At 40.2% G+C, this 25763-nt stretch overlaps 1 protein-coding gene across 1 annotated transcript in view; it reads right to left on the reverse strand.

Moving 5' to 3' along the window:
• Positions 1 to 25763, reverse strand: part of LOC149228671 (pre-mRNA-splicing factor of RES complex protein) — a 213712-nt gene that overhangs the window by 34847 nt on the left and 153102 nt on the right. Inside the window, exons 7-8 of the mRNA XM_089378323.1 lie at positions 9598 to 9670; positions 9333 to 9513 (exon numbers count right to left, since the gene is read on the reverse strand). Of these exons, the coding sequence (XP_089234449.1) occupies positions 9333 to 9513; positions 9598 to 9670 (254 nt within the window). The remainder of the gene's footprint in view (positions 1 to 9332; positions 9514 to 9597; positions 9671 to 25763) is intronic.

A 25763-nucleotide genomic window follows, 5' to 3' on the forward strand; every position in this document is an offset into this window, starting at 1 on the left:
TGATCTAACAGATCATCTATGCAAGGAAGGGGATAACGATTTTTTATCATTATCTTATTCAGTGCTCGGTAATCAATGCACATTCTCCATGAGCCATCTTTCTTTCTCACCAGGACAATTGGAGACCCACATGGTGATGTGTTAGGTCTTATGAAACCTTTCTCAAGCAGCGCCTGTACCTGCTTCTTGATCTCTGCATTCTCCAAAGCGTACAACCTGTACATTCTGATGTTAGGCAATGGAGCATCTTGCTGCAAATTAATATCATGTACTATTTCCTTTTTGGGTGGTAGACCTTTAGGTTCTTGAAATAGCATATCATATTCTGAAACAACTTTTTCTAAATCAGCTTGTTGTTTAGCATTGCAGCCCTCAAATACATTGGTTATATCATGTTTCTTTTCCTTTACAACCATCAGTAAAAAAATTTCATGAATTTACAATTCTTTTCATCTGCCCTGAGTTTATGAGAGTATAATTATTCTTGAATTTATGAGCTCTTACAATATATTCAATTCCATCTTTAACGAGTTGATACTTGTTTTCTGCTCTATAGAAAATGGTTTTTCTATCATACAAGTAAGGACTTCCTAAAACAATTCCACATATATCCAAGGGAACTATATCTAACTCAACCTCATCTACAAATGCTGACCCAAAAAAAAACCTAAGTTTACATTGTCTAATCACTTGTAGTTTTGCTTTATCACATACCCAACCCAATGGATATGGCTTCTTGTGAGGTGTGGTTGGTAATCCCAACTTCTTTACAATTGCTTCAGAAACTAAGTTTACTTGTGAGCCACTATCAAACAAAGTATCAATCTTTTGATGCTTGGAAATAACTCTAATATGAAAAATCCCATGTCTTTTCCTCTCATTTTCTTCATTCTCAGTAGATTGTGCAGAATTACTAGTAGATGCTTTAGAATTTTTACCTTTTATACCTGTAGCTGTGATTGTTGTTTCATCCCCTGAGTCTGACCCCAAATCTTTCTGAATAGTTGCCGCAGTCTTCTTCTTTTTGCCATTGTACTTCTTGGGCTTCGGCTCCTAATGCAGAATCTAGCAATGTTCATCATCGTGCCCATCCTTCTTGCAGTGAGTGCATGAAGATTTGGCCTTTTGTACAGTATTGGTCTTCCTCTCTTTCCATTTCTCTTTTCCTTGCTTTTGCTTGCAATGGGTTTTGATGATCCCCCAACTTCTGGGTTCACATTCTTGCCTCTAGCCTCTAAACGTGTAGCCTGAACAGATACCTCATCTATGCTAATGGGATTAAACATGAGAATGGTGTGCTTTAAATAGCTGTGAGTGTAAAGAAATTCCTAGAATCAAAGCTCTTTTTCTAAATTCTTAGGTGTAACCTTGTACACTTTACACTTTCAATTGGCGAAGAGTTTGCCAACTCATCATAGCTTGCTGTATGTAAGCTAGTGTATAGAATTTCTTTTTAATTGTAGAAACAAATTCACTCCAGACAGAAAGAATTTTACCATGCTTCTTCATGTCAACTTGTGTTCTGCCTTGCCACCATACCAAGGCAGTGCCTCCAAGGCGTAGGTTGGCCAGCTGAATCTTACTTTTGTCTGAATCAATGCTCTGCACCCTGCAATATACATCAATCTGTCTAATCCAATTATCCAGCTTCTCTGCATTCAACTCTCCATCATATATTGGCAAATCAAATTTAACATCTAATTTAATTAAAGATGTTTTCTTCTTTTTATTTTCAGGACTATCAGGTGTGGGAAATTTTTCTTCTTTCCCTTTGCCTTTAGAATGGTCATGGAAGAGAGATTCTTCTGCTCCTTTATCTTGTTTGGAGTTTGATGAATCTTCATCTCTACCTTTCTTAAATTCTCTATACATTTTTTCCACCATGGCTCTCATGGTCATGAAACTATCCATGAACTGGGAGTCTGATTCCCAGGGACTTTCTTCTGCCATTTTCCTCTTAGGATAGACTCTTCCAATTTCTGGTTTAGCTTCAACCAACTCTCCTTCTCCTAATTTGAGCTTTGTCCTAGTTAGCATTCAACAAAAGAATCCAACACAAGCTTTTCTAACCCTAGTAACCTAGAGCTCTAATACCACTTGATCTGGGATTGATCTAAGACAATTAATAAGGTATTACAAACTCATGTGCATGGGTGTGCCTATGTTACTTTATGCAACGAATCGATAAGATTGCAAAGTACACAGGCAATGAAGCAGTTAAAGGAAAACATAATAGGCAAACAAATAAACGCAACAGGTTTAATAAGGAGTTCACCCAATACTCCTAGGCTACGTCTCCTGGTCCAGCCTTCAATGGTGGCCTCTTTATTATGTTTTCAAAGCAAAGTTTTACAACAGTGAGCTCAGTTTGAGTCTCACACAGCAGATATAAATCAGCAAGATTGTACTTGGATCCCCCAAGTCTTTGGAGTACACAGACTCTCTTTACTGACTCTGGACCTCTATTGGTCACAGTGGTATGAGCCCAATCTGAGACTCATACATGACAGGCATATACAGAGGAGTTCACTTGAATCTCTCAAGTCATCTCTGGAGTACACAGACTCTCTGACTCTCTCTGACTCTGTCTTAACTCTGGCTCGATGCTGCCTTTGCTCTGCAGGTCAACTCGGCTTCTTCTCTCTGCTTTCTGCTTTGCTTCAGGCTTACTACCTCCTCTGTTTTCTCTGTCAGTTTGTGGCTTTAAAGCCATCGGCTTCCTGACTGTTCGTTTCCGCTTCTCGACTTTCCAATTCCCCTGCCTCTATCCGCTCGAATCCCTTCTTTCGGCGTTTACAGTCACTGCATAACACTTCTCAGGGAGGTGGCCACCTGCTCTGTAACGGATGAGTGCGTCAGGTTCTCTGGAAATGTTTGAACGACCGTTTTGTCCATTAACTCTAAGAATTCTCGCAAAACACAAATCTCCGCCAACGCATTGTCCATATCGGACTTCAAATCCTTTACAACTCTGCCTGTTAACCTCGTCAAATCCGGTCATCCATCAGAACGCGTCTCCGCCATTGATCTGGAGCCTCCAAATCCTACGGTCATCGTCCATATCGAGCAGATAAGTAACACGATGTTTATAACTTTATCCATCCGATGTGAGCGGTTTTCTCTCTCTTCCGCTAGACGCATGGCAACCATTGTGTGGCATCAGGCGGGACTCGGTTGAAACCGCTTACCACTCGAAGTCCTTCCGATATTCTGCCGGTTTTGTGGGACCCTGCTTCTGATGGAATCGGAATGATATTTTTCCGTATTTAACAATTATTTCGGGTTTAGGCGCTCGGGGCTTTTCCTTCTTTGAGGGGTTTTCCATGCGATATGCGATTAGCGACTTCAAAAACTACCCTCGTTTCTTGAAATGACATCTGGTTTTGCTAATTTGTGGCAGCGCGCGTTACCATGGGCCGACGGGCTGCGCGCATGACCGACGGCCCTCGTTGCTCCGCGCTGATCACAAATTGCCACTGTTACGAGGATACCTCTGATAAGCTTGATCTTTATAAAACTTGTAGCCTTTGGCATAATTTTTGAAGAGTTCATGAAAACCTAGAGAGGGTTCTAGGATCCAATTCGGATCAATTCATCACTAGAAAACATCTTTTGCAAGTTTCTATGTTGGGAAAGCACAGATTTCAATGTCAAAAAATGAGTTGCAAATCTAATGATGGTAGACCTAATAATATCCCTGCCCCCTGTGTGTGTCCTCGTCAGGCTCAAAATCCATGAATGATTGTAGATACATTTTGTTATTCTTTTGGCATGATCTACAATGTTCTTAACCCAATCTAATTTGCCAACATCCTCAAGCATGAGGTCTATGCAATGTGCAACGCATGGGGTCCAAAAGATGGTTTTGTGTTTTTCCTCTAACAATTTACCAGCAAGAGCATAGTTAGAGGCATTATCTGTGATTATTTGAACAACATTAGCCACCCCCCCCTCCTCCTCATCCAATAGCTGAAACAACAATTGTCCATCTTTCACCCTATCAGATGCATCAACTGATTTTAGAAACATGGTTCCCTATGGGCAAAAGATAAGAAAGTTTATGATGGTAAGGTTCCTTTGATCATTCCATCCACTTGACATGATGGTACATCCTATTTTTGCCCATGAATTTTTGAAATCTTTCAAATACTCATCAATGGAGGAAATCTTTTTTCGCAAACGAGACCCCCTTAACTCATGCATAGTAGGGCCTTTGAAGCCCTTTCCAACAGCAAATATGGCATCAATCATGGACTCATAATATGGTGAACGAGAAGCATTGAAGGGGATATTAGCATCATACCACCATCTAGCTATGTAATCACAAGCATTGTCCCTCATATATTTCTTCCAATGGTCATCTAAAGTGGGTTGCATATGACTTCTACTAGCTTAAGGACCATGTGCATCTGATGGAGAGGAGGGTGTGAGAGTGAAATAACTTTTGATATTCATATCACCCTTCCTTTTCATTTTACCCTTACCCTTTTTTTCCTTGCATGGATTCCAAAGAGGGAGGAACATAGCGAAAGGGGTTGGATGCATTAGTACAAGGGATAGATGAAGGGCCCTCAAAATCAAAATGAGGGTTGGTAGCCATCATTTGTTGTATACTGCTCTTCCTCCCAATTTCAGCCTCTATTTATTTTTGCCTAGATTTTTCTTCCTGAAACTTCTCAAATCTATTTAACAACTCCTTCCTAATCTCCCCAATTTGTGGTGATTCACATGGAGTAATTTGGCCTCTAATACCAGCCAAGTGTTGTTTCAGCATATGAATACCCCCAGGACCATCCTTAATTTTTCTATGGCAAAATTTGCAGTGCATTTGATTATCAACCATCTCACCATATGCCCAAGCAGCATCTTTCACTCTAGGAACCATTTTTTGATTTGGAAATGAAAGGAAAAAATCTGAAAATGAAAACAAAAAAAATAGCATTGCTTCAATGTTCATTTCTTTCACAAAAAACACTCTTTTCAATTCCCAGATTTGCACAAAAAAATAAATAAGCAAAAACAAATTTTAGAAGTGAAAAAAAAAATACCTCAAGGCACAAATCGCCTCCTCAATGTTGCTCCAATGGCTGCCCAAGAAGCTCCTCACTGCTACTCCAATGGTTGCCCAAGACTCCTCACTGCTGCTCCAAAAACAAACTCCACAACTCTTCACAAACTCCTCACAAATTCTCACACAAATGCAATGAGATCGCTGTGAGGAAATGAGAGGGGTCATCTTATTTATGGCAGCTGATATTTTTCTCGGACTCCTCTCATCGAGAGGTGTAGGATTGATCTAAAGATCATCCGATTCCGAGAAGTATTCATGGAGTTATGAATTTATTGTGTTATAAGACAGTTCGTCAAGGTCGGCCAGCGACCAAATAACCCACACATGTGCTCAACGTTTTAGTATAAAAGGAGGTGACTTGATAGTCATTTATACACACACTTCACTCTTGATTTCTCTCCACTTGTTCTGGGTTTTAGTGGCAAGGGAAATCTAGATGATGAAGCCCTAGACGAAGGAGGAAAGGAGATTAAGGGAGCTGCCCTAGAGATGATGCCCTAGCAAAAAAAACGTAGTCCTAAGGAGGATGCCCTAGCCGTAGTCCTAAGGAGGATATGCCCTAGCCGCAGTCCTAGAGGGGAGATCTAACCCTAGACGCAGCGACAGAAAGAGCCCTAATCTAAGTTGCAGAAAACGTTGGAGAAGGGTCCGTTTCCGACCAGAAACGAAACGAAAACGAGGAAACTCATACCGTACGGCCTGGAAATGTGTTTCCGGCCGTATTGGCCCATTTCTCGGGGAGGAAACGTGGCCAGTACAGCCGGAAACGCATTTACAGGTCGTACGACGAAGTTTCCTCTTCTAAATTGACATTTTCTTGTATTTTTTTTATTTTTTCGCTTCTAATTTTTTATTGGGTGACTAAAATATCTTCTGGATGCCTCTCAAATTATAAAAAAAAAGAGGATTTTTTTGAGTGAGGCAGCCTAATGTTCAAGACAATGGCCCTAATGTTGATATGCAGTTCATGGTAATGTTAAATTCTTAAAGTAAAAGTGCCATTCTCCTTTATTTTTCATTTTCATCGTTTTAGTTAAATTTTTAACATTACCATGAAATGACTCAGGATGTTTGAGAGTGGTTTCGCCCTCATTGGATTTCATATGGAGAAAGTAGAATTTTAGATCTCACTCAAAATCCAACAGACTTATCTGTTTTTCAAGATTTCAGGATTGGGGGGATTGCAATGTTTCCATTGGATTTTGTCATGTACTAGGGTATGGAACCTGTATTTAATCAAGAGAACCAAGCCCTCTATGCAGGGGAGACTCCCAATAATCAACAGCACGTAGGATACTAGGGTATGGAACTCTCAACTTGTATTTAATCAAGAGCACTAAGGTCGTTCGACTACGTAGGAGGAGACTCCCAATCAAGCACGAGACAAGAAAGAAACTCCCAATCAAGCACGAGACAAGAAATTAGAAATTTCTCGTGACTGATTTTGGATATTGCTATTTTCATTATGTGATCATTCATGAGTAAATGTGATGTAAATTTAGAGACTTATAGTTTATGCATTGACAATTTAATCATAATGTAATAAATTAGAATGTATCATATATGCTTTATGATTGCACATATTTCTTAAATGTCCTAATATATATATATATATATATATATATATTGCGTTTCCCTGTTTCCAAAATTTGGGGGGTCACTTTTCGTACACGTGCCCGTTTCGAAAACTCATACCCGTTTCCCCGTTTCGTGCAACTTAGGCCCTAATTGTAGACACCTATACACTGCCCAAATAGGTCTTAGTCGCAGCAAAGTCATGGGTCTTTTGGAGGACCGAGTTGCTGTAAAGGAGATCGAGGAGATTTTGGGACAAGGTGGATAGCGTGGGAGAAATATGTGGTTGAAGGTCGAGTTGCTGAAGGTGCAGTGAATGTATTTTGAGGACTGTTCGCACTTGCATGGAGGTCGAGTTAGGAAGAATTGTGGATTGGTTGAGGGCAGAAAGAGGTAAGGATTGATTGTTTTAGAGGGTTGTTAGGGTGTCGCAGAGATCTGTGGTAGGCCGTAGGCCTAGCCACTCCAAAACAGGGCTGCGTGTAGACTTGAGAGGCTGCCATATGCCCAGAATAGTAGTATGAGGAGGCAGCACTCTACCTTGACTAGGTCGTAGTCATTTCGAAGGCCAGTCTTATTGTGTGTTGGATTAAGGGTATGGCACATGCCCAAACCTGAAGTGCAGGCACAACAATAGCATGGTGCTACAAACACATTGGGATAGCAATGGCATGGTACAACAATGTTACAACGGGGCAGCATGGTAAGCATGGTGCTGCAAACACATTGGGACATCAGCATGGTACAACAATGTTACAATGGGACAACAGCGATAACATGGTGCTACAAACACAAGGGGACAGCAGCATGGTACAACAATGTTACAATGGGACAGCAGCAATAGCATGGTGCTACAAACACAATGGGACAACATGGCAAGCATGGTGCTGCAAACACAATGGGACAACATGGTAAGCATGGTGCTGCAAGCACATTGGGACAGCAGTATAGTAAGCAAGGTGCAGCAAGCACATGGTGGCAAGCATGGTGCAGCAAGCACATGGGACAACAGTGACAAACATGGTGCAGCAATGGCACATGATGCAGTACAGTGATGGGTACAGTCATGATTGGTGAAGCATGATGAGATGCAGCATAGTGATGATGGGTGCAGCACAATAAGGTGTAGCATGATGATGAGAAGCAACACAATGATAGGTGCAGCATGATGATGGAGTCACCTGGGAGAATCAATTGAAGCAGCATGTCTTCAACTGAATTCAGCTACCTCATGTATCATCTACTTAGAGTTGATCTATGCTCTTACTTAGATAAGTCAAAGTGTTGACTTCTGTTCTATATGTACTATCTCTCTCTCTGTTAAACTACTGAAGAACATACAAGAATAATTGATCAAGGGTTTCCACACATTAGGGTTTGTCCTTGGCTAGCGCCACATCTTGTGTCCTCTTGTCTTGGTCTGTCTTCTGCGATCTATGTTTATGTTCTATCTGCAATTTACTTTAATGCTGATGTGATTGCTAATTTGGAAAAGATATTGAGCTAACTGTGAAAATTAAAATAAATTGCTCTAAGCATAGAACATACCTAAAATTAATAGGAAATGAGAGGGGTTGGGTAGCTTTCCTCAAAATAACCCTTAGGCAAATTAGAATTGGTTGCAGGGTCCAATTCCCCCCCAAAAAAAACCATTGGCCATGCTTTTGCGTCGGTGACCGAGCCGACCGAGTCGGTGATCGGCTTGGCTGACTCGGTAACAACCCAGCCAACCAATCCATTTCGGCCATCAAGCCGACCCGTCCAGGCATTGGCTCGATCTGGCTCGGCCAAGTAGGAATCGGCTCGGCCGTTTTTTAAAACACTGGTTTCCAGCAATAGAGGAAAACTTCAAGCATAACAATATTATGAAGCTTGTACACCAGCCATTATTCAAAACCCTAACCAACATACAAAATTTAATATGCTTAGCCAAAGAATCATGGATCTATCAAATTTTAATGGATTGCAAGCCAGCTCATCCACAAGTATTCCAACTGCACACACCACATTGATATGTGAAGACATACATTCCTTGTTCATCTTCAAAAATATTGAAAATTATCAAAACATTAACTATTTGCATGTGGAGCATAAGTCCCTAAGGTCATATATCAATTGGGTCTAGCCTAGGCAGTCGTGAAAAAGTATTATCCTACCCACCTAGGTCCAATTTCCCAAAGTAACATGTTGAGCTCTTAAATGAGGATATTGTTGACCAAGCCTCGAGCCTCTGCAGAATCTGGTTTACCCTGGGTACCATCCTCAAAATGAAAGGAAGTAACCAGCAGGTTTACCCAGGAAGTGTATTCCATAGAAGAAAAAGAAAAGCCATTAAGATCATATTAAGGTTTATGAGGATCATTCATAAAGTTCTTTTGTAATTACGGTGTCAAAGTGTTAGCATGGCAACAAATGTAAAGTCGTGAGATACAAAAGCACAAGAGACAATAGATACATAATATGTAAATTATGGAGATGGACAGAAAGGGATCTGTAACTTGTACAATGTGCCACCAAAACATTTTTTAATACATGATTACTTCTCTCCGTATCTCTATGCTTGTACCTAAATGTATTTTTGGTCTCTAAATCTCTAATGAAATGCAGTTTAATATACTTCAACATGTATCAGTGAAATGATTTAAAAAATTATTCATAAACTGTGGAACAGAAAATTACAACTCACCATTGCTGCGATCAACTCCATCCCAATGTCTCCCTGGTTTGATGCCATAACGATTGGCTGGAGGATCAACACCTCTTTTCAGCCAACTGTGACTTGGTATATCTTGAGGAATGATAAAACCAGATTCCCTTATCTTCTCATCCTCAGCTAGGTTTTCAAGTACATGTTCGACATTTTTTCTCTGTACAATGCTCAATAAATTGTCATGAAATTTTTCAGAAATTGTTTCAATTGGAATGGTTAACTAAAATGTCAAACAAATTACCTTAACCAAATGGGCCATGGGATCACCCCACCTAACCCTCTCCTTCAACATTTTGTCAAGTTCTGGATCATCTCTGCAGACAGAAAAACATTCTATTGCATTGGCCTAAGTAAAACACCATTACTAAGCATCTCGGAATAAAAAATGGTCCAGTCTATCATCTAAACAAACACTGTATTTTCAAAACCTCTATTGATCTGAAAAAAATAGTAAAGTATTTCAGATTGATTTGGAAATATTAACAGTATCACTGAATCACTCATTTCCAATTTCACAATACATTCCTAACACCGTTGAATGAATCATACCCATTGTAGACATCTCCTTCGAGCATGTCAGTTTCTTTTGCAGACACAAACATTGACATTTTAAAGAAGTGAATAGTTTATGAAGCCCTCAAGGCTCAATCTTTTCTAGAAAACATGAGCATTGAAACAAATAGGCAGTAAGAAAAGAACATGTGCATTAAGACAATAATAAAGAAAAGTCATAGTGGTGGCTAGTAGAGGATTGCAGCACCGTGGAGGGATGGGAGGATGTGGTAGTGGTTGCAGATCATCATTGACCCTAGTGGACAAAAATAAGTATTATTTGCCTGGGAGATTCATCACGCCAAAAATAACAAAGTAGAGGCAGCAGCTGTCCCCCAAGGTCTGCAGATCCTATGTGCTCGTTCTATCCCTAATATCAGTGTCATTGTTACGAACAAAGTTCGTAAAACGCAGTAGAATATTCAGAAGATCTGAAATATGTAAATATCCATGATAGGACAAATATATTTATATAAGAAATGTATAGAAGATATGAGATTATTTGGTTACAACTGAGGGTCCCATGTATATAGCTAGATAAGTACCATTTCACGAACGGTCATGTCCATAAAGACATGCCTCTTCACTACTAATTATTATTAATTAATCATTATTCATTATTATTACTTACATTATTTGTATTATTTTTATATATATTATTCATAACATTGTCTTCCTCAAAAATCTTTGTCCTTAAAGCTTAATACTTGACAAGGCATGCCACCTATTACTTTGTCTTTTAATATTTTCATATATTTCGGAGTTCTTCGAATTGTCATCTTCGTTGATATATGATGATAGGATCCTCTGAGTGATAAACAAAATTGTTGCATTGAGAAGGGATCTAACCATAGTAAATCAATTTTCTGTGGAATCTTTTGATTACTGGAAATTTGCAATGAATTGTTATCACCAATCTGAATTGCATACACTTCAGTATTCTTCGGAACATAAGTTTGTTGTTTATGTTTTGAGTCATACATATTTGTAGACTGATGGAGTTGTCTGCTCTTGTGATTTGGGTGTTCCCAAGGAATTCTTGTGATTTGATTTCTCTTAAATATGTTTGTGATGATTTCTTGACTTACTTGAGATATCTCATTACCTTCATGTACAGAAGTCACTTGGTTAATTGTTGGATCTTTACTTGAAATCTCTATCATTTGAATTGTAACATTTGAATATGTTTTCACTTCTACTGGTTTGTCATCTTCTTGAATTGTGATGTTCACTGGATCAGTATTCATTCCTTTTTCTTCAACTTGAGTTGTTTCATCTGGAGATTTTGATTTTGTCATAATTCCTTCTAGTTTGTTATCTAAGTCACCTGACACGGGGATTCGGGACACGTAGGATTCGGGATTCGTGGTGTCGGATTCGGGACACGCTGACCCCCGAAACAGGACACGTTATATATTATTTTATTAAAATATATATATATATATATTTATATATATATATATTATATATATATATATATATATATATATATATATATTAAAAATTAGTTATTAGCATATTTCTTACACAAATTTTAATTAATGATACAAATTTATTGATTTCAAACACAGATCTTCATCTATAGCTATTAGCATGCATAGTACATACAAAATTCAAATAAATATCAGTGGTACTGGTCACATAAATGATAAATCTATTAAAAATTTAAATCATGATTCATAATTCATAACTGAAAGACAACTTACAACTACAAGATAGTAAGATAAACACACTGACAACTGTAGTTTTCTCATTAAGTCATCAAATCAAAATCTGTTACATAGGTAGTGTTGGTGCAATGCCAATGGCAAATAGAAATAGAAAATATAAAACAACTATAGGTATACAAGCCTCAAGGCATCAATCAGCATCAGAATCAGCATCACTGTCCCCATCATCATGGTCCCCACTGCTCTCCTCTGCATCCTCCTCCTCCCCTGTATCCATAGTCGCCTCTGCATCTGCTGGTATGGAGGTTGACCCCTCTAAGTCATCAAAACTAATAGGGTCTAGCACTGGATCACCGAGATCCATGTTGGCCAATGCCAACTCAACAGTGGTGTCCAGACCCATATCTTCGGGAAAGACATCCCACATCTTTGCCTTTCCCCTCAACCACTTTTCCCTCTGCCTGTAAATAAGACGAAGGTTGGTGTGCACATACACCATTGTCTCTGCCCTGGACTGCTCAAGCCTGTTCTTCTTCACAGTATGAAAATTCCCATATGTGCTCCAATTCCTCTCGCAACAAGAGGATGAAGTCACCTGAGAGAGGAGCCTCATGGCTAACTACTGAAGAGGAGGGCTTGTTGCCCCATGATTTGCCCACCAAGAGTAGGGCTTCTTAAGCCCCCTGCCTCTAATCATATCATAACCTCCAAATCGACCAGTGCCAGTGGAAAACTCTGCGAAGGCATCCTCCACCTCAGCAAGCAATGCACTATCCTGATAAATCCGCTTCAATGCCTCTTTCCTCCCCTGTGAGATTTCACCATCCATGTGAGGAGGGAATCTGCGGGAAGGTCCACCATTCAGCCACTCATGGCTGTAGTATTTGGGGTTCAATGAGTGAGCCAAACAATGTAAAGGTGTACAATTCTTGTCCCATCTGCGAATAAGAATATCATGTATGGTATCGCAGAAGGCCTCTGGTGATGTCTCATACTGGGGGCACTCACTCTGTAGAATAATGCTCCTCACAGACTCAATCATGGAATCCCATCCCTCATAAACCTCTCCTAGGATGGGTTTGTCTGTATCTGCAACTCGAAGCAAAGAGATGATAGGGTCCATGATCCGAATAACTAGATCTACCCTCTCCCACCAAGCATCATCTAGTACTGTGTCCTTCACTCTTTTAGAGGCTGCCTGATCTGTCTTTCTCCAAAAAGACCAAAACTCAGAAATAACCATGGACCCAAGAGCAGTCTTGACCTCCCTCAACCTCTTCAACATCATGAATGAAGATGCAAACCGTGTATCAGCAATCTTCAACAATGATAGATTGTTGTACTCCTTGTAGATAGTGAGGGCATTTGTATGATTTTGCACAAAGTTACGGATATGTCTTGCATCCTCAATAATGCTTCCAATCCAAAGCACATCAGAAGCAATGGATTTCAGTGCTAAGTTCAATGAATGGACAATGCAAGGTGTCCAAAACACTTGTGGATATTTAGCTTCCACAATCATGCCAGCCGCCTTGCAAACAAGTGCATTATCTGTAATGATTTGCACACAAGAATCAACACCTACCTCTTCAACAACTCTAATAAATAACTCACCCATAAATTGTGCATCCTTGTATTCGCCAAGTGTATCCACTGCTTTCAGGAAAACTGGACCATTCAAGGAAGACACCATGAAGTTGATGATTGGGTGTCGTGCTGGATCTGTCCATCCATCAGAAACAATGCTAACCCCAGATGTTGGCCATGATGCCTTAATAGGCTCGAGCATTTTTTGCACCTCTTTTTTTGCCTTCGTCAACAATGTGGTTCTCAGCTTCTCTGACCCAGGAGGCACATACCCTGTTGGAGCCCCTTGAGTTAGAGCTCGGCACATCTCAACAAATAAAGGTGAACGTGCAACAATAAATGATATGAAGTTTTGATAGAAGAAGAAGGCAATGGTGAGATCAAGCTCTTCCCGTCTCTCTTTTTGGAAAATCATGTCCATTGGACCAAGTGATCTTCTTTTTAATGCTTGTCCCCCCAGTAGAAGTAGAACTCTCAAATGGAAATTTGGTGGTGGCTTTCCTCAAAAATGGAAGGGGGTCTTCATTCTTGCCCTTGGGTGCTTTTGATTTTGAAGCCAGTGCCACATGTTCCATACCAACATTGGCCTCCTTTTCCAATTCTTTTCTCTCTTGTGAAGTAATAACTTTACAAGATCCAATCCCACAACCAGGTATAGCCAACAAATGTGATTTCACACGGTAATATGTGCTTTTGAAAGAAATGTTACAAAAGTTGCATTTCCATTGCACATTGCCTCCTCCCTTTCCCTTGTTGTTTGGCCCATCCTCTCTTGTGACATATTTCCACAATGGATATTTTTCATTGTCTTTAAGTCCTCTTCCCTCAACATTACTTGCAGCAGACTCTGATGATATTGGGGGAGGAAGAGCATCTCTACCCATGACATTCTTGCCCTTCCTTGCTGCCTTTGATTGAGCCATGTTACCTCAACCTGTAAAAAAAATGAACAAACAGTCAAACTGCTGTAAAAATTTAAAAATGCAAACAGCAAAAGAAATGAACAAGAATCAAGTTCATTTTATAGTATATATCAGTGGCTCACTGGCTGTATTCTATGTTGCTGTATAAAAATCAGATTATCCATCCACCGTTGTAGAGATTCATGATTCAGTTGATGTGGCTGATGATTCAGTTGAAGTTCTTGAGTGTCATCAGAACGAGGAGGATGCAGCAGAAGTTGAAACACAAGTTTTTATTAGGGACTGTACAGGTGAGAAGGGACATTACAGGTGGGACTGAAATGATAAAATAATTGAGGAATGGAAGCAATCCAGTTGTATTGCAAACGCTTGGATATTATAGACTTCTTGTTAAAGAAAGTAATAGAAGATTCAACAGACAAAACCGTATAAAAGTAAGATTTTAACTCAGTGATACTGATCACATATACTGTTTATCTATACTTCTCTGCAAAAATTGACAATTTATCAACCCAGAAATTAATCTCTCCAGTCCACAGTGATAAGCTCGGGCTAAAACGAATCCCGCAAAGCAGAGAAAAGTGGCTCAATGAGGCAGATCTGGGCTGGAAGGAAAGGAAGGTTGCAGCAAAGGCTTTAACAGTGAAGATTTGTCTGTGAGCTGCCAAAAACCTATCAACCGAAATCTAACCAGCCCTCGTTACAAACTAAAAAATGAGCTTCTTAAACAAAAAAAAAATAACTACTTTATTACTCTCGGCACCTGCACTCTAGACCGGCAATAACAATTTTTTTGTTCTCAACGCAAGACAGACCTGGCGGTAGCCCTGTTTTTCTTAATTGAATACAGAAATCAATATAACATTGACACTGAGCTGCTATTATATAGATTGCCAACTCAATGCTTATGCGATATCTTCTGCACAGGTTTGTTCTCTCAGAAGTTAAGGGTCCCTTCTTCTACCTTTAGATATCGGATTGGAGGACTAATTGGATAGAATATGAATATAGAATCAGTCCCTTCTACCTTTAGATATTGGAGTTACTGCAGGACTTATGGGATTCAATATTAATATAGAATGGCAGATTGTAAGTTTAAAGGATAGCGTTAGGCAAATAGGTGAGGGCCGTGAGGCCATAAGGAGGGTGTTGCGTTAAGCCTCAAGGGCTGCTACAGGCAGCAAGAGCCAGCCAAACAATGGCTGCATTAAGCCTTAAACTGTTAAACAGCAGCGTGAGGGTAAAGAGGAGGATGTCCGCGGCAGCGTGAAAGGAGAACAACGAAGACAAGTCACTGCCAAAACTAACCTGCAAGATTGCTGAACAGTGAATCGCTGATTGAATGCGAATATAAACCTAAATGCGGTCCGCTCCTCGCTGCAACTGGTGAATGAATCCTTTGCGGCTTTGCCAAATCGCTGTTTTACGACCCGACTCCTTTGCAATTGCCGTCAAATGGGAGAGACAGCGCATTTAAACCTAGCAGCAGACCCGAAAAACGAATCCGAAACCAGGACTCGATCTGAAAATCGTGACACGTTTTCCATTTTTTGAACACGCCCCTGGACACGACGTGCCACAAGAGGACACGACGAGTCCTTCCAGAATGACACGTGTCAGGACAGAATCGTGTCCGATTCGTCCGATTTGGGATTCGTCCAGGGTTTTGGACGAATCCGGTTTCATAGTTTGTTATCTAATGATTTCTTATGATTTTTTAGATTCTTGATTTGCGTGAGTAGGCTTCTGATTGTGAATCTTGATACGTGAAAGTTCATCGCTTTTTGGATCGTTGGTTTTATTCTTAATGTCCTTCTCCTCTTCTTTTAAACTTTTGATTTGTTCTAATAATGTTTGATAAGGTTCTTTAAACGTAAATTTTCCTCTTCTTGTTTTGGTAGTCGCTTCTTGAGTTCTTTCTTTGTAGCCTTTAGCTTTCTTAACTTGTTCGAGTAGTTTTTCACTGTGATCTATGAGGCACGAAATTTCTGTCTTTATTGGAGATGACTTCTTCAAGCTCTTTTTGCTTCTTTGATATTGTTTTTTTATTATCTCGAAACATTAGTTTCGAAATATCTTTAAAATTCATTGATGAGGGCATTATCATCTTTGACTTTATTTTTCATGTCTTGGAGGGTGATCAACTTCTTTTTATAAGGAAACATCAAATTTTTTTCCTCTATGTTTAACATGAATGTACCCAATTCTTTAAACCAAGGTAGACTAAGAATTATTTCAATCTCTTTCTCAACCATAGTTACGACACTGAATTGAGAAATGCATTCATAATGATCAATTAACTTTTTTAAATTATTAATTTCATATTCCTTTTGGCCAAAAATATCTTTTCTTTCTCAAATGCTTAGCTCTTGAATTAATAATTGATTCGCAAGATTAATATTGATGTAATTTTTCTCATTGTTTATGCTGATAGCAATATTAATTTCTTTCCTTTTTTTCTCAAATATACTGTGATATTTGTCTCATAACCCACAAGTCCTAGGATCAAAACCTACCTCTAATACCAATGTTACGAACAAGGTTCGTATACTCAGAGGAATGCTCTGATACCAATGTTGCGAACAAAGTTCATAAAGTGCAGTAAAATATTCAGAAGATCTTAAATATGTAAATATCCATGATAGGATAAATATATTTACATAAGAAATGTATAAAATATATGAGATGATTTGGTTACAATTGAGGGTCTCGTATATATCGCTAGATAGGTAACCTTTCACGAACAGTCATGTCCATAGAGACATGCCTCTTCACTGCTAAATATTAGTTAATTAATCATTATTCATTATTATTATTATTTACATTATTTATATATATTTTATTCATAACAGTCATAGGAGACTCTTCTTTCATCAGCAGTGCTATTAAGAATAGTTGAAATATCACCTCCCCAATATATCTAGAATTATCAGTAGAGCTACATTCCTAGCTCAAAACTTCAAGCAGACCTCTTTTTAGGATATTCAAGCTAACAACTTTGATACAAGTGCCATGGCTAATACTAGAGCATAGCTCAAGGAAAGCAAAATATCCATAGAGGATAAGGATGAGACGCACACCTATATCTAGCTACCCCCATGATGAAGGTCTTCATAGAAATGGGCACAAACCATTATAATTCAAGAAATCAAGAGAAATTTGGAAGGGGGGAAGCACTTCCCTCCCCCAGTCAAATCCGATGGATCAAGAAGGGGAACGGATTCAATTCCCCCCATAATTCCGCTCTTCCATCAATAACTCTCACACAACAGAAGTCTCAAGAGGTTGATCAAGGTTATATGGTATTCTTCAATGGTCTCACATTGTTCATTCCTCTCCTCATGCTCCATTCTAGGCTCTTGTCATAGGGATTCTCTGGGAGAGGTTTCCATCTTTGGATTCACCCCTCACGTGATTTCCTAATGTGATGCTACTTAGCCCACGTCTTTTCCCAAAGTCTCCCTTGGAATATCACCTAGAACTTTATTCTAATGGCTTACAATGTTGCCATCAATGCATGGATATGGACCTTTAGGATTTGTGGAAGGCTCTAAAGAAATGCAAGGACGCAGAAGCAACTCACAACAATGCCACATACACAGCTTTAGTGGCGCACAACCACAAAGCTCATTTGAACTCTATTCTAGCTAAGGGAAAAATGAAAGGGATACATTCATTCAACAATTTCAAAAGCAACTACAGTGCCTGACTAAATGAAAGCAGGAACCCAAAACCGTAATGAGTAGTCTCTACTCAAAAATATTGGAATTTGACAGCTCCCTTAAAGCCATGGATGTTATTCTAACATGTCTTTCAAGTTTCTAGCATTGTAATTTCTTGCCTCATGATATGATATAGTCTTCTCCTCCTCCGCCTTCCTACTTTGAAGGATCACCTACAGCCTAAATCTTTTCTGTGAACATGAAATCAATAGCTAAATCTTTTATGGGCCTAACTCGCTATGTTTTTGTGTCAATTCACAAGGTAGTCTTCCTAAGCAGTTTTATGAACTCTATGGAGATTCTAACAAAAACTAGATACTCTCTTCTCTTTTTTTTGAAATTTCAGATGCAGGTTATGCCACAACACCTTCTAATCAGATATCCATGATGTTTTTAAAATTAAAAATAATAATAAAATGAAGAAATTTCATATCCAAGTATGTTTAGTATAAATATGCATCACAAAATATTTAATCAAGTTCGTTGATGTCATGCCCATGGGGCGTAGAACAGTGGGTGACTGGGTGCATTGTTAAGGCACTCCTTGCATAATGATCACCAATTCAAAACCCCCCACCTATTTGACTCTCAACTAGAGGTTATAGTGGTAGCAGTGGGAATCGACCTCATGTCATGTGAGTATGAAACCTGCAGAGTTGCCAATTGCTATAGTCATTTAAAAAAAAAGTAAGTTGATGTCAAGAATATCAATGACATTTCTTTCTTATTTTGGCAGAAACCATCTTATGTAGTATCATTTTAACAACCTTCAGTACATTGGCCAAAGACTTTAAAACACTATGGAAAAATGTTGATGATAGTAGCATCAGACAAGTGTGAAAATTTGGCTAACCCCTAGTCCTATTGCAGCAACTGATGTTATTTATTCTATTTGTTAATTTAATTAAAAAAACCATGTATTGTGTGCTACAGAAAATTCAAAACAAATACACTGCAACCTTCACAAAATAAATACTGCGGAAGAAATAAAAATGCTAGAAGAATAGATGCACACACACACAAATACACAGTTATTTTTGCACTAAGTCCCCGGAAAAACCCAACTCAGGAAAACTGGTGCAGCAGCTGAGGGTTTTAATATCATGCAGTAGTAAATCTAAGTACAAGACTATGGATGCTCAAATCTAGCAATCCATACAGAGAAATGACTGACAATAAATCTAGTGAGAAAATCTCGCTCCCACAAGCGATCTGACACTGACCTTGCTCAAGTTGAGCTGCTCTTTGCTGCCTCTATGCAGTCACTACGTCAGCCTTTGCAGTACTGCATCTTCACAACTCGGCACTGCTTTTCCTCTCACCATCTGATCAGTGGTTGTCTAGAAGATGGATCCTCCTGGCCTCTGGACTCTCTTTCCGACTTCTGGAATCACTGCTTCTCCCCAGCAAAATACAGAATCCCCTCTCAAGCACTGCGCTGCCTCTCTGTGGCACTTACTGGCTGTCTGCAGTGCACTCACTGGAACTAGAAAAACTTCCTCCAGCCTTACTATCCTTGCCCCTCTCTTACTACTTCGAGCTCACTAGCTTTCTCTCCAGCAACTCAACACTACTACTCTAGAAATCGATCTGACAGTGAAATCAAACTATTGGTGTGTGTTCTCCAAGCCCCATTGAGTTTCTTCTTATAATCTCTCATTGAGACATCAATGACCACAATTAAAACTTAGTTGATGGCTAAGATTAACTAGAACTCAATCCAAGTCCTTTTCTAGAAGATTCTCACCATGACTTAATTAATACCTTTTAATTAATCATATTTCCTACGTTTATACTTAGGAAATATTAAAAATTGATTAATTATTTTAATTAAGTCGTCTCTTAAGTGGAATTTCTAGAAATGATTTCTGGGTTTTGGAGAATACATGTATTCTAGCCTCTCGACCAAATTCCGTGGCTTGAACACATCCGATGCTACAAAAACTAACACTCCCTCTTAGTGAGGAATGTGTTCTAGCACTGCAACCCACTGAAGCAACACCCTGTCTCTGCACCACCTCTTGTCACGCTACTGATGTATGGCTGCTACTACCCACAAACTACTGCGCAACTCTAATATACGTTGCATCTGTGTTGTTGTTGGCCCTGCTGAACTACTGCCAACACTGCATCTGCACTGCAACTCCCTCTCCATATGTTGTTGCTACAACTGCAACTGAAAATCATCCAAAATACTAAATCAACTTTGATCAGTATGATGCATCTGTCTCCCGAGTCTTTGACTGCTATTAGTCTTTACATTATCACTAAAGCCTTTGCATTGTTGCTAACTCTGCTCTGTGCAAACTGCACTGCTACCAACTTTGTACTGTGTTTCCCAGTATCTAACCGCTACTAGCCATTGCATCTGTCACTCTGGCATCTCACTGCACCATCAGCCATTAATCCATCCCGCTACTGAAATATTGTGGGCTCCGCAGGGAGGTTCTGATTCAAGAGGTGGACCTCCTCAACAATCCTGTCTAGCCTGTAGCTCTATGATGCATCTGTCTCCCGAGTCTTTGACAATTGCTAGTCTTTGCATTGTCACTGAAGCCTTTGCACTACTGTAGAGTCTACATTGTGCCAACTGCACTGTTGCCAACTCTGTATTGCATTGCCCAATATTTGACCGCTACTAGCCACTGTATCTGTCACTCTGGCATCCGACTGCACCACCTGCCACTGATCCATCCTGCTATTGAAATATTGTGGGCTCTCATAACGAGGTTTTGATTCAAGAGGTGGACCTCCTCAAGAATCTTGCCCATCTTGTAGCTCTCTAGGGCTACAAAACGAAATCACCCCACCTCACTCCTGGAGGTATATCGATGATCACGGCAAACTCTTCCTCCTATCTGGAGGAGAGCTTATCGACCTCTGCATGAGTTGCCACCTCGTCCTGCATTTCCCCCTTGTCCTTCTTCTTGAGACGACACAGGGTGTTGTAGTGGCCAAGCTCACCACATCTGAAGCATTTGACCTTGGAAAGGTCCTTCTTCCTCTTGCACTGCTCCTGTTGCCCTTTTGATGTGAGGGCCATGTTACCCACCACTTTATGGGTGATATCCCTAGGAGAAAACTTTTCTCCATGATGAGCCTCAGCCGACAGCCCCTTGATGTCTCCTACTAGCTCGTTGTGCCATTTCTCTACCACCTGAGCTAGCCATGTGGTCCCTCAACCACCTGTATTTATCGTATGTTTGAAGGTGGGCCTCCCGACCCTAAAGGTATGTCTTGTCCTTCGATAATTGAGTATTGGGTTTACTTATCATGGATACTTCTGGTATGGATTGATGGGGGGATTTGGCGAAAAGAGTGGGCTTGGTTTGTGCTCTTGTTCCCTTGATCTCTTTTGGTTGTTACCCTTGGATCTTAGTCCCGTGGGATCTCCTTTATTGGCCATTTGGTTCTAGGGTGGTACTACTTGGGAAACCTCGACTTTAGGTGTGTGGTCCCGCTCCTTTACCCACACATATTACTCCCTTTCCACTCACTATACCCCCATTCATCTTTTCTCCCACCAGGGTCCACATTTCCATTTTGGGTCGACATAGGACTAGCCTCCCTATCCCCTTGCCCCCACCTTGGGTCAAGCTTAGAATGATGCTCCTGAGGTTGAAGTAATTAAAAGAAAAAGTGAAAAGCATAAATGCCCACATTTTATAGGAAATCGTACCACAAAATGCAAAATATGGTCAGGACAAAATAATCCGCACATGGGAAAAAGCTAATGCATGAGTTATACCCCAATCCATGGCCATCACCCTTGTTCCATAGGCCCTAGATTTGCCTCCCTTATCATTCAGGAACCCATGATTGTCCCAACCCCCTAGAGGGCAATGAACTGCCCTACCTAAAAGGAGGTAATCACTGCTATATCTTACATATCATGCTCTTGTCCTTTGAGCCTCGAGCAGTTAATTAAAGAACTTCATAAAAGGCAAAAGGCATATAAAGAAAGGTGGAAAAATCAAGGTCGGGGCACCTCATGTACCACAATTGCTCCCTCCTACACATTACATACCCAAGTGTGGGCTTCCCCTAATCTAGCTACCCCTATGCCCCACTATGTGGCCCAAGATTACCCCTATCATTCCCTATTCCATTCCACTTATTTGTCACTTTCCACCCCCATTAGAGGGATGTACCTTGGACACACTATCCCCTTTAAGGGCTGAAACCACCTAATAAGCTACTTGGCTAACCCCCTTTGGAGCTTGGAGACACTAACACATGCCAAAGCCCACCGTGAAAGGGCATGCCATTGTGAAGTGCCCACTTTGTTATCCATGATTTGTAAGCTCTTTTACTCGATTATTTTAATGACTGGTTGTACTGGAAGCCTAGGGGACACATTGGATCTTATGCAGGATTACAGGTGGTTTCCATTTGGGTTTGGTTTCCCTATATGGTGTAGGAATTTACAGGGTAAGTTCCACAGAAAGAATACCAAAAGGACACCGCTCACAACCAGATCTCAAATCAATACACCAGTATTTTTGACGTGGTTAAAACCCTCAGAGTGCAAGGAGGGAAACAGTCCACGGCCTGTCCCAACGTGGGTACTACAGGCAATTTATTAATCAAAGAATGAAAATTTACATAAGCTTCTCTCATGCACGGATTACCCGAACAATGACCCTCCATGCGCTTTAAATAGAACTCATGGACCAATCGGGTGTCAAGCCACGGATCAAGTGTCGGTAATACCGAGGTGAGAGTGAACCGTCGGATCACTACATATCGTGACCGTCGGATTGTAAGTTACAAAATGTACAACGGTAAAGAAACACACTTTACCTAACTCTAACCTAACTCTATGCTAGACCAAGTTGGACTTAACTATATCCTATGTGTCGGAATATCCTAACATCCCCCCTTAAGAACAACTTGGGATAGGATTGAAGGATTTACAAATATGACACAATAGGAGAAGGAAGGAGGCACTAGAGCCTATCCCCCCTTAGTGACAACTTCCTGAACTCCAAGCATATATCGAAGTTTAGTGAACTTCGCCTCTGTGAGAGCCTTTGTGAAGATGTCTGCAACCTGATCATCTGTTGGACAATATTGCACTTCAAGAACATGGTCATGAATGAGCTTTCTGATGAAGTGCATGTGTAGTTCAATGTGTTTGCTGCGCTGATGTTGGACTGGATCTTTGCATAGCTGAATGGCACTTTGATTATCACACCAGAGTGTGGTTGGATGCTGCTGCTCAAAGCCAAACTCTGATAGGATCTGACGAAGCCACAAGGCTTCCTTACTAGCTTCCACGGCACCACGATACTCTGCTTCTGCTGACGAAAGAGAAATGGCAGCCTGTTTCTTACAAGCCCATGTAATAGGTCCTGAACCAAGAGTGAAGACATAACCGGCAGTAGACTTCCGATCATCAAGGTCACCAGCCCAATCAGAATCAGTGAAACCAACTAACAGAGGAGCTGCTTTGGCACTGTAATGAATCCCAAACTGTACTGTACCTCGAACATAACGAAGTATTCTTTTAGCTGCTTTCCAATGACTTTCACGGGGGTTTTGCATAAAACGAGCAACAAGACCAACAACAAAGGAAAGATCAGGACGAGTATGGGTTAAATACAAGAGTTTTCCGACAAGTTGACGGTATAAGGTAGCATCAACTTCAGGAGAAGTACAAGAGACTGAAAGTTTGACTCCAGACTGAAAGGGAGAAGGGGCTGGCTTACAGTCTTCCATGTGAAAATGACGAAGAATATCACAAGCATACTTGGACTGGGAAAGGAAAATACCCTCTTGGGATTGCAAGACTTGAAGACCGAGAAAATAGTGTAAGTGTCCTAAGTCTGTCATTTCAAATTTCTTTTTGAGGCTGGACTTCACATGGTTTATAAGGTTGGGATCACTACCAGTAAGAATAAGATCATCAACATAAAGAACAAGGATGATAAGAGAGTTGCCCACTTTCTTTGTGTAGACAGTATTGTCAGAATGACACCTAGAAAAGCCAGATTCTAGAAGAAAGCTATCCATTTTGGCATACCAAGCCCAAGGAGCTTGCTTGAGGCCATAAAGGGATTTCTTAAGTCGACAAACTAGGCTGGAGTCTGTTTGTATGAAGCCAATGGGTTGTTCCATATAGATTTCTTCCTGCAAGTCCCCATGCAAGAAGGCAGATTTAACATCCATTTGATGGACTTCCCATTTTAAAGAGGCAGCAAGGGAAAGAACAAGGCGGATAGAGTTCATTTTGGCAACTGGAGAGAAGGTTTCAGTGTAGTCAATGCCTTCAACCTGTGAAAAGCCCTTAGCAACTAGACGAGCTTTATGTTTATCAACTTTCCCATCTGGTCCATACTTGGTTCTGTAAACCCATTTGCATCTAACAAGTTTGCGTCCCTTTGGTAGAGGAACAAGATCCCATGTATCATTTGTCATCAATGAATGATATTCTTCATTCATAGCTGCTTCCCAATGTGGATGGCCTGAAGCTTCTGCAAAAGTGTCAGGATCATGATTTACTGGAGCTTGAGCCAGTAAAGAAGAGGCTCTTTCAAACTGAGAACGTGTACGTCGCTGATCTGTAGGATCACCGGCAAGATCACCTGCTGCATCCCGAGTAGCACGGACCCATCTTGGAAGTTGAGGATCCTGAGAAGGTGGGGGAGGATTATCATCCTCGCTTTCATCATCAGAAGAAGAAATGTTTTCAAAGATAGAAGAGATAGGAAGAGGTGGCACATCCGCCGGACTAGGCTCGCAGGCCGATTTATTTTCATCAAATTTTACATCTCTTCTAATGATAACATTTTTGGACTTAAATGGAATAAGTCTATAACCTTTTACATCTTCAGAATATCCAACAAAAGTACATTTCTCACTCTTAGGTTCTAAAGCTTTATGCTTTTCATCTGGAATATGGGCCCATGCTTCACTTCCAAACACACGAAAGTGACTTACATCTGGTTTAATGGAACTCCAAGCTTCTTCTGGAGTGATATTCTCTAGAACCTTAGTAGGAGTGCGATTGATTATATAATTTGCACAATTAATTGCTTCGGCCCAAAAACTAAGACTGAGTCCTTTAGATTGCAGCATACAATTAGCCATTTCCTTTAAGGTGCGATTTTTCCTTTCAGCTACACCATTTTGTTGTGGAGTGTATGGAACAGTATGTTGCATTTGAATTCCATTTTCGGTGCAAAAGTTGATGAATGCGTTTTTAACATATTCTCCACCATTATCAGTTCTTAGCTTAAGAATTTGATGTCCAGATTGTTTTTCAACAAATGCTTTAAAGGCCAAAAAAGTGCTAAATACTTCGCTCTTGAGTTTTAAGAAGTATACCCAAGTGCGTCTAGAGAAATCATCAATGAAAGTTAAGAAGTACTTGCAGCCAGAGAATGAAGCAACAGGAAGAGGACCACATAAATCACTGTGCACAAGCTGTAAAGGGGCTGAGGCGTACCAAGAGGCACGTTTGTCAAAACTGTCCCGATGATGTTTTCCGAGTACACATCCGGAACAAACACCATCTTTGCAAGATACCATAGGAAGACCTGTCACCATATTTTCTTTACATAGATGCTGAAGGGAGCGATAGTTTAAGTGACCAAACCGCTCATGCCAAAGTTTGCTCACTTCATCATTATGAGCAACAAATACTGAGGGAAGATGGGATGACCCAAAGTTGTGAAACTTATACAACCTTTTGGAATCATCAGCAAGACCAGTAGCTAGAATCTGTTTAGGATCTTTTAGATCCTTGATTACAACATCATGAGGTGAAAATTCAACAATTTTACCTTCACCTGAATGAGTTATCTGATAGACAGATAGAAGGTTGCAGGATAAGTTTGGAACACATAATACATCATTGAACTGACCATTGTCTAGATGAACAGTTCCAGTCCCTACAACATTAAGAGATCTATCATCACCAACATATATATTTTTGGTGTTACAATCATT

Source organism: Pinus tabuliformis, chromosome J, assembly GCF_031772625.1.
Source record: "Pinus tabuliformis cultivar Carrire ecotype Pingquan chromosome J, CPIR1, whole genome shotgun sequence".
Taxonomy (NCBI): Eukaryota; Viridiplantae; Streptophyta; class Pinopsida; order Pinales; family Pinaceae; genus Pinus; species Pinus tabuliformis.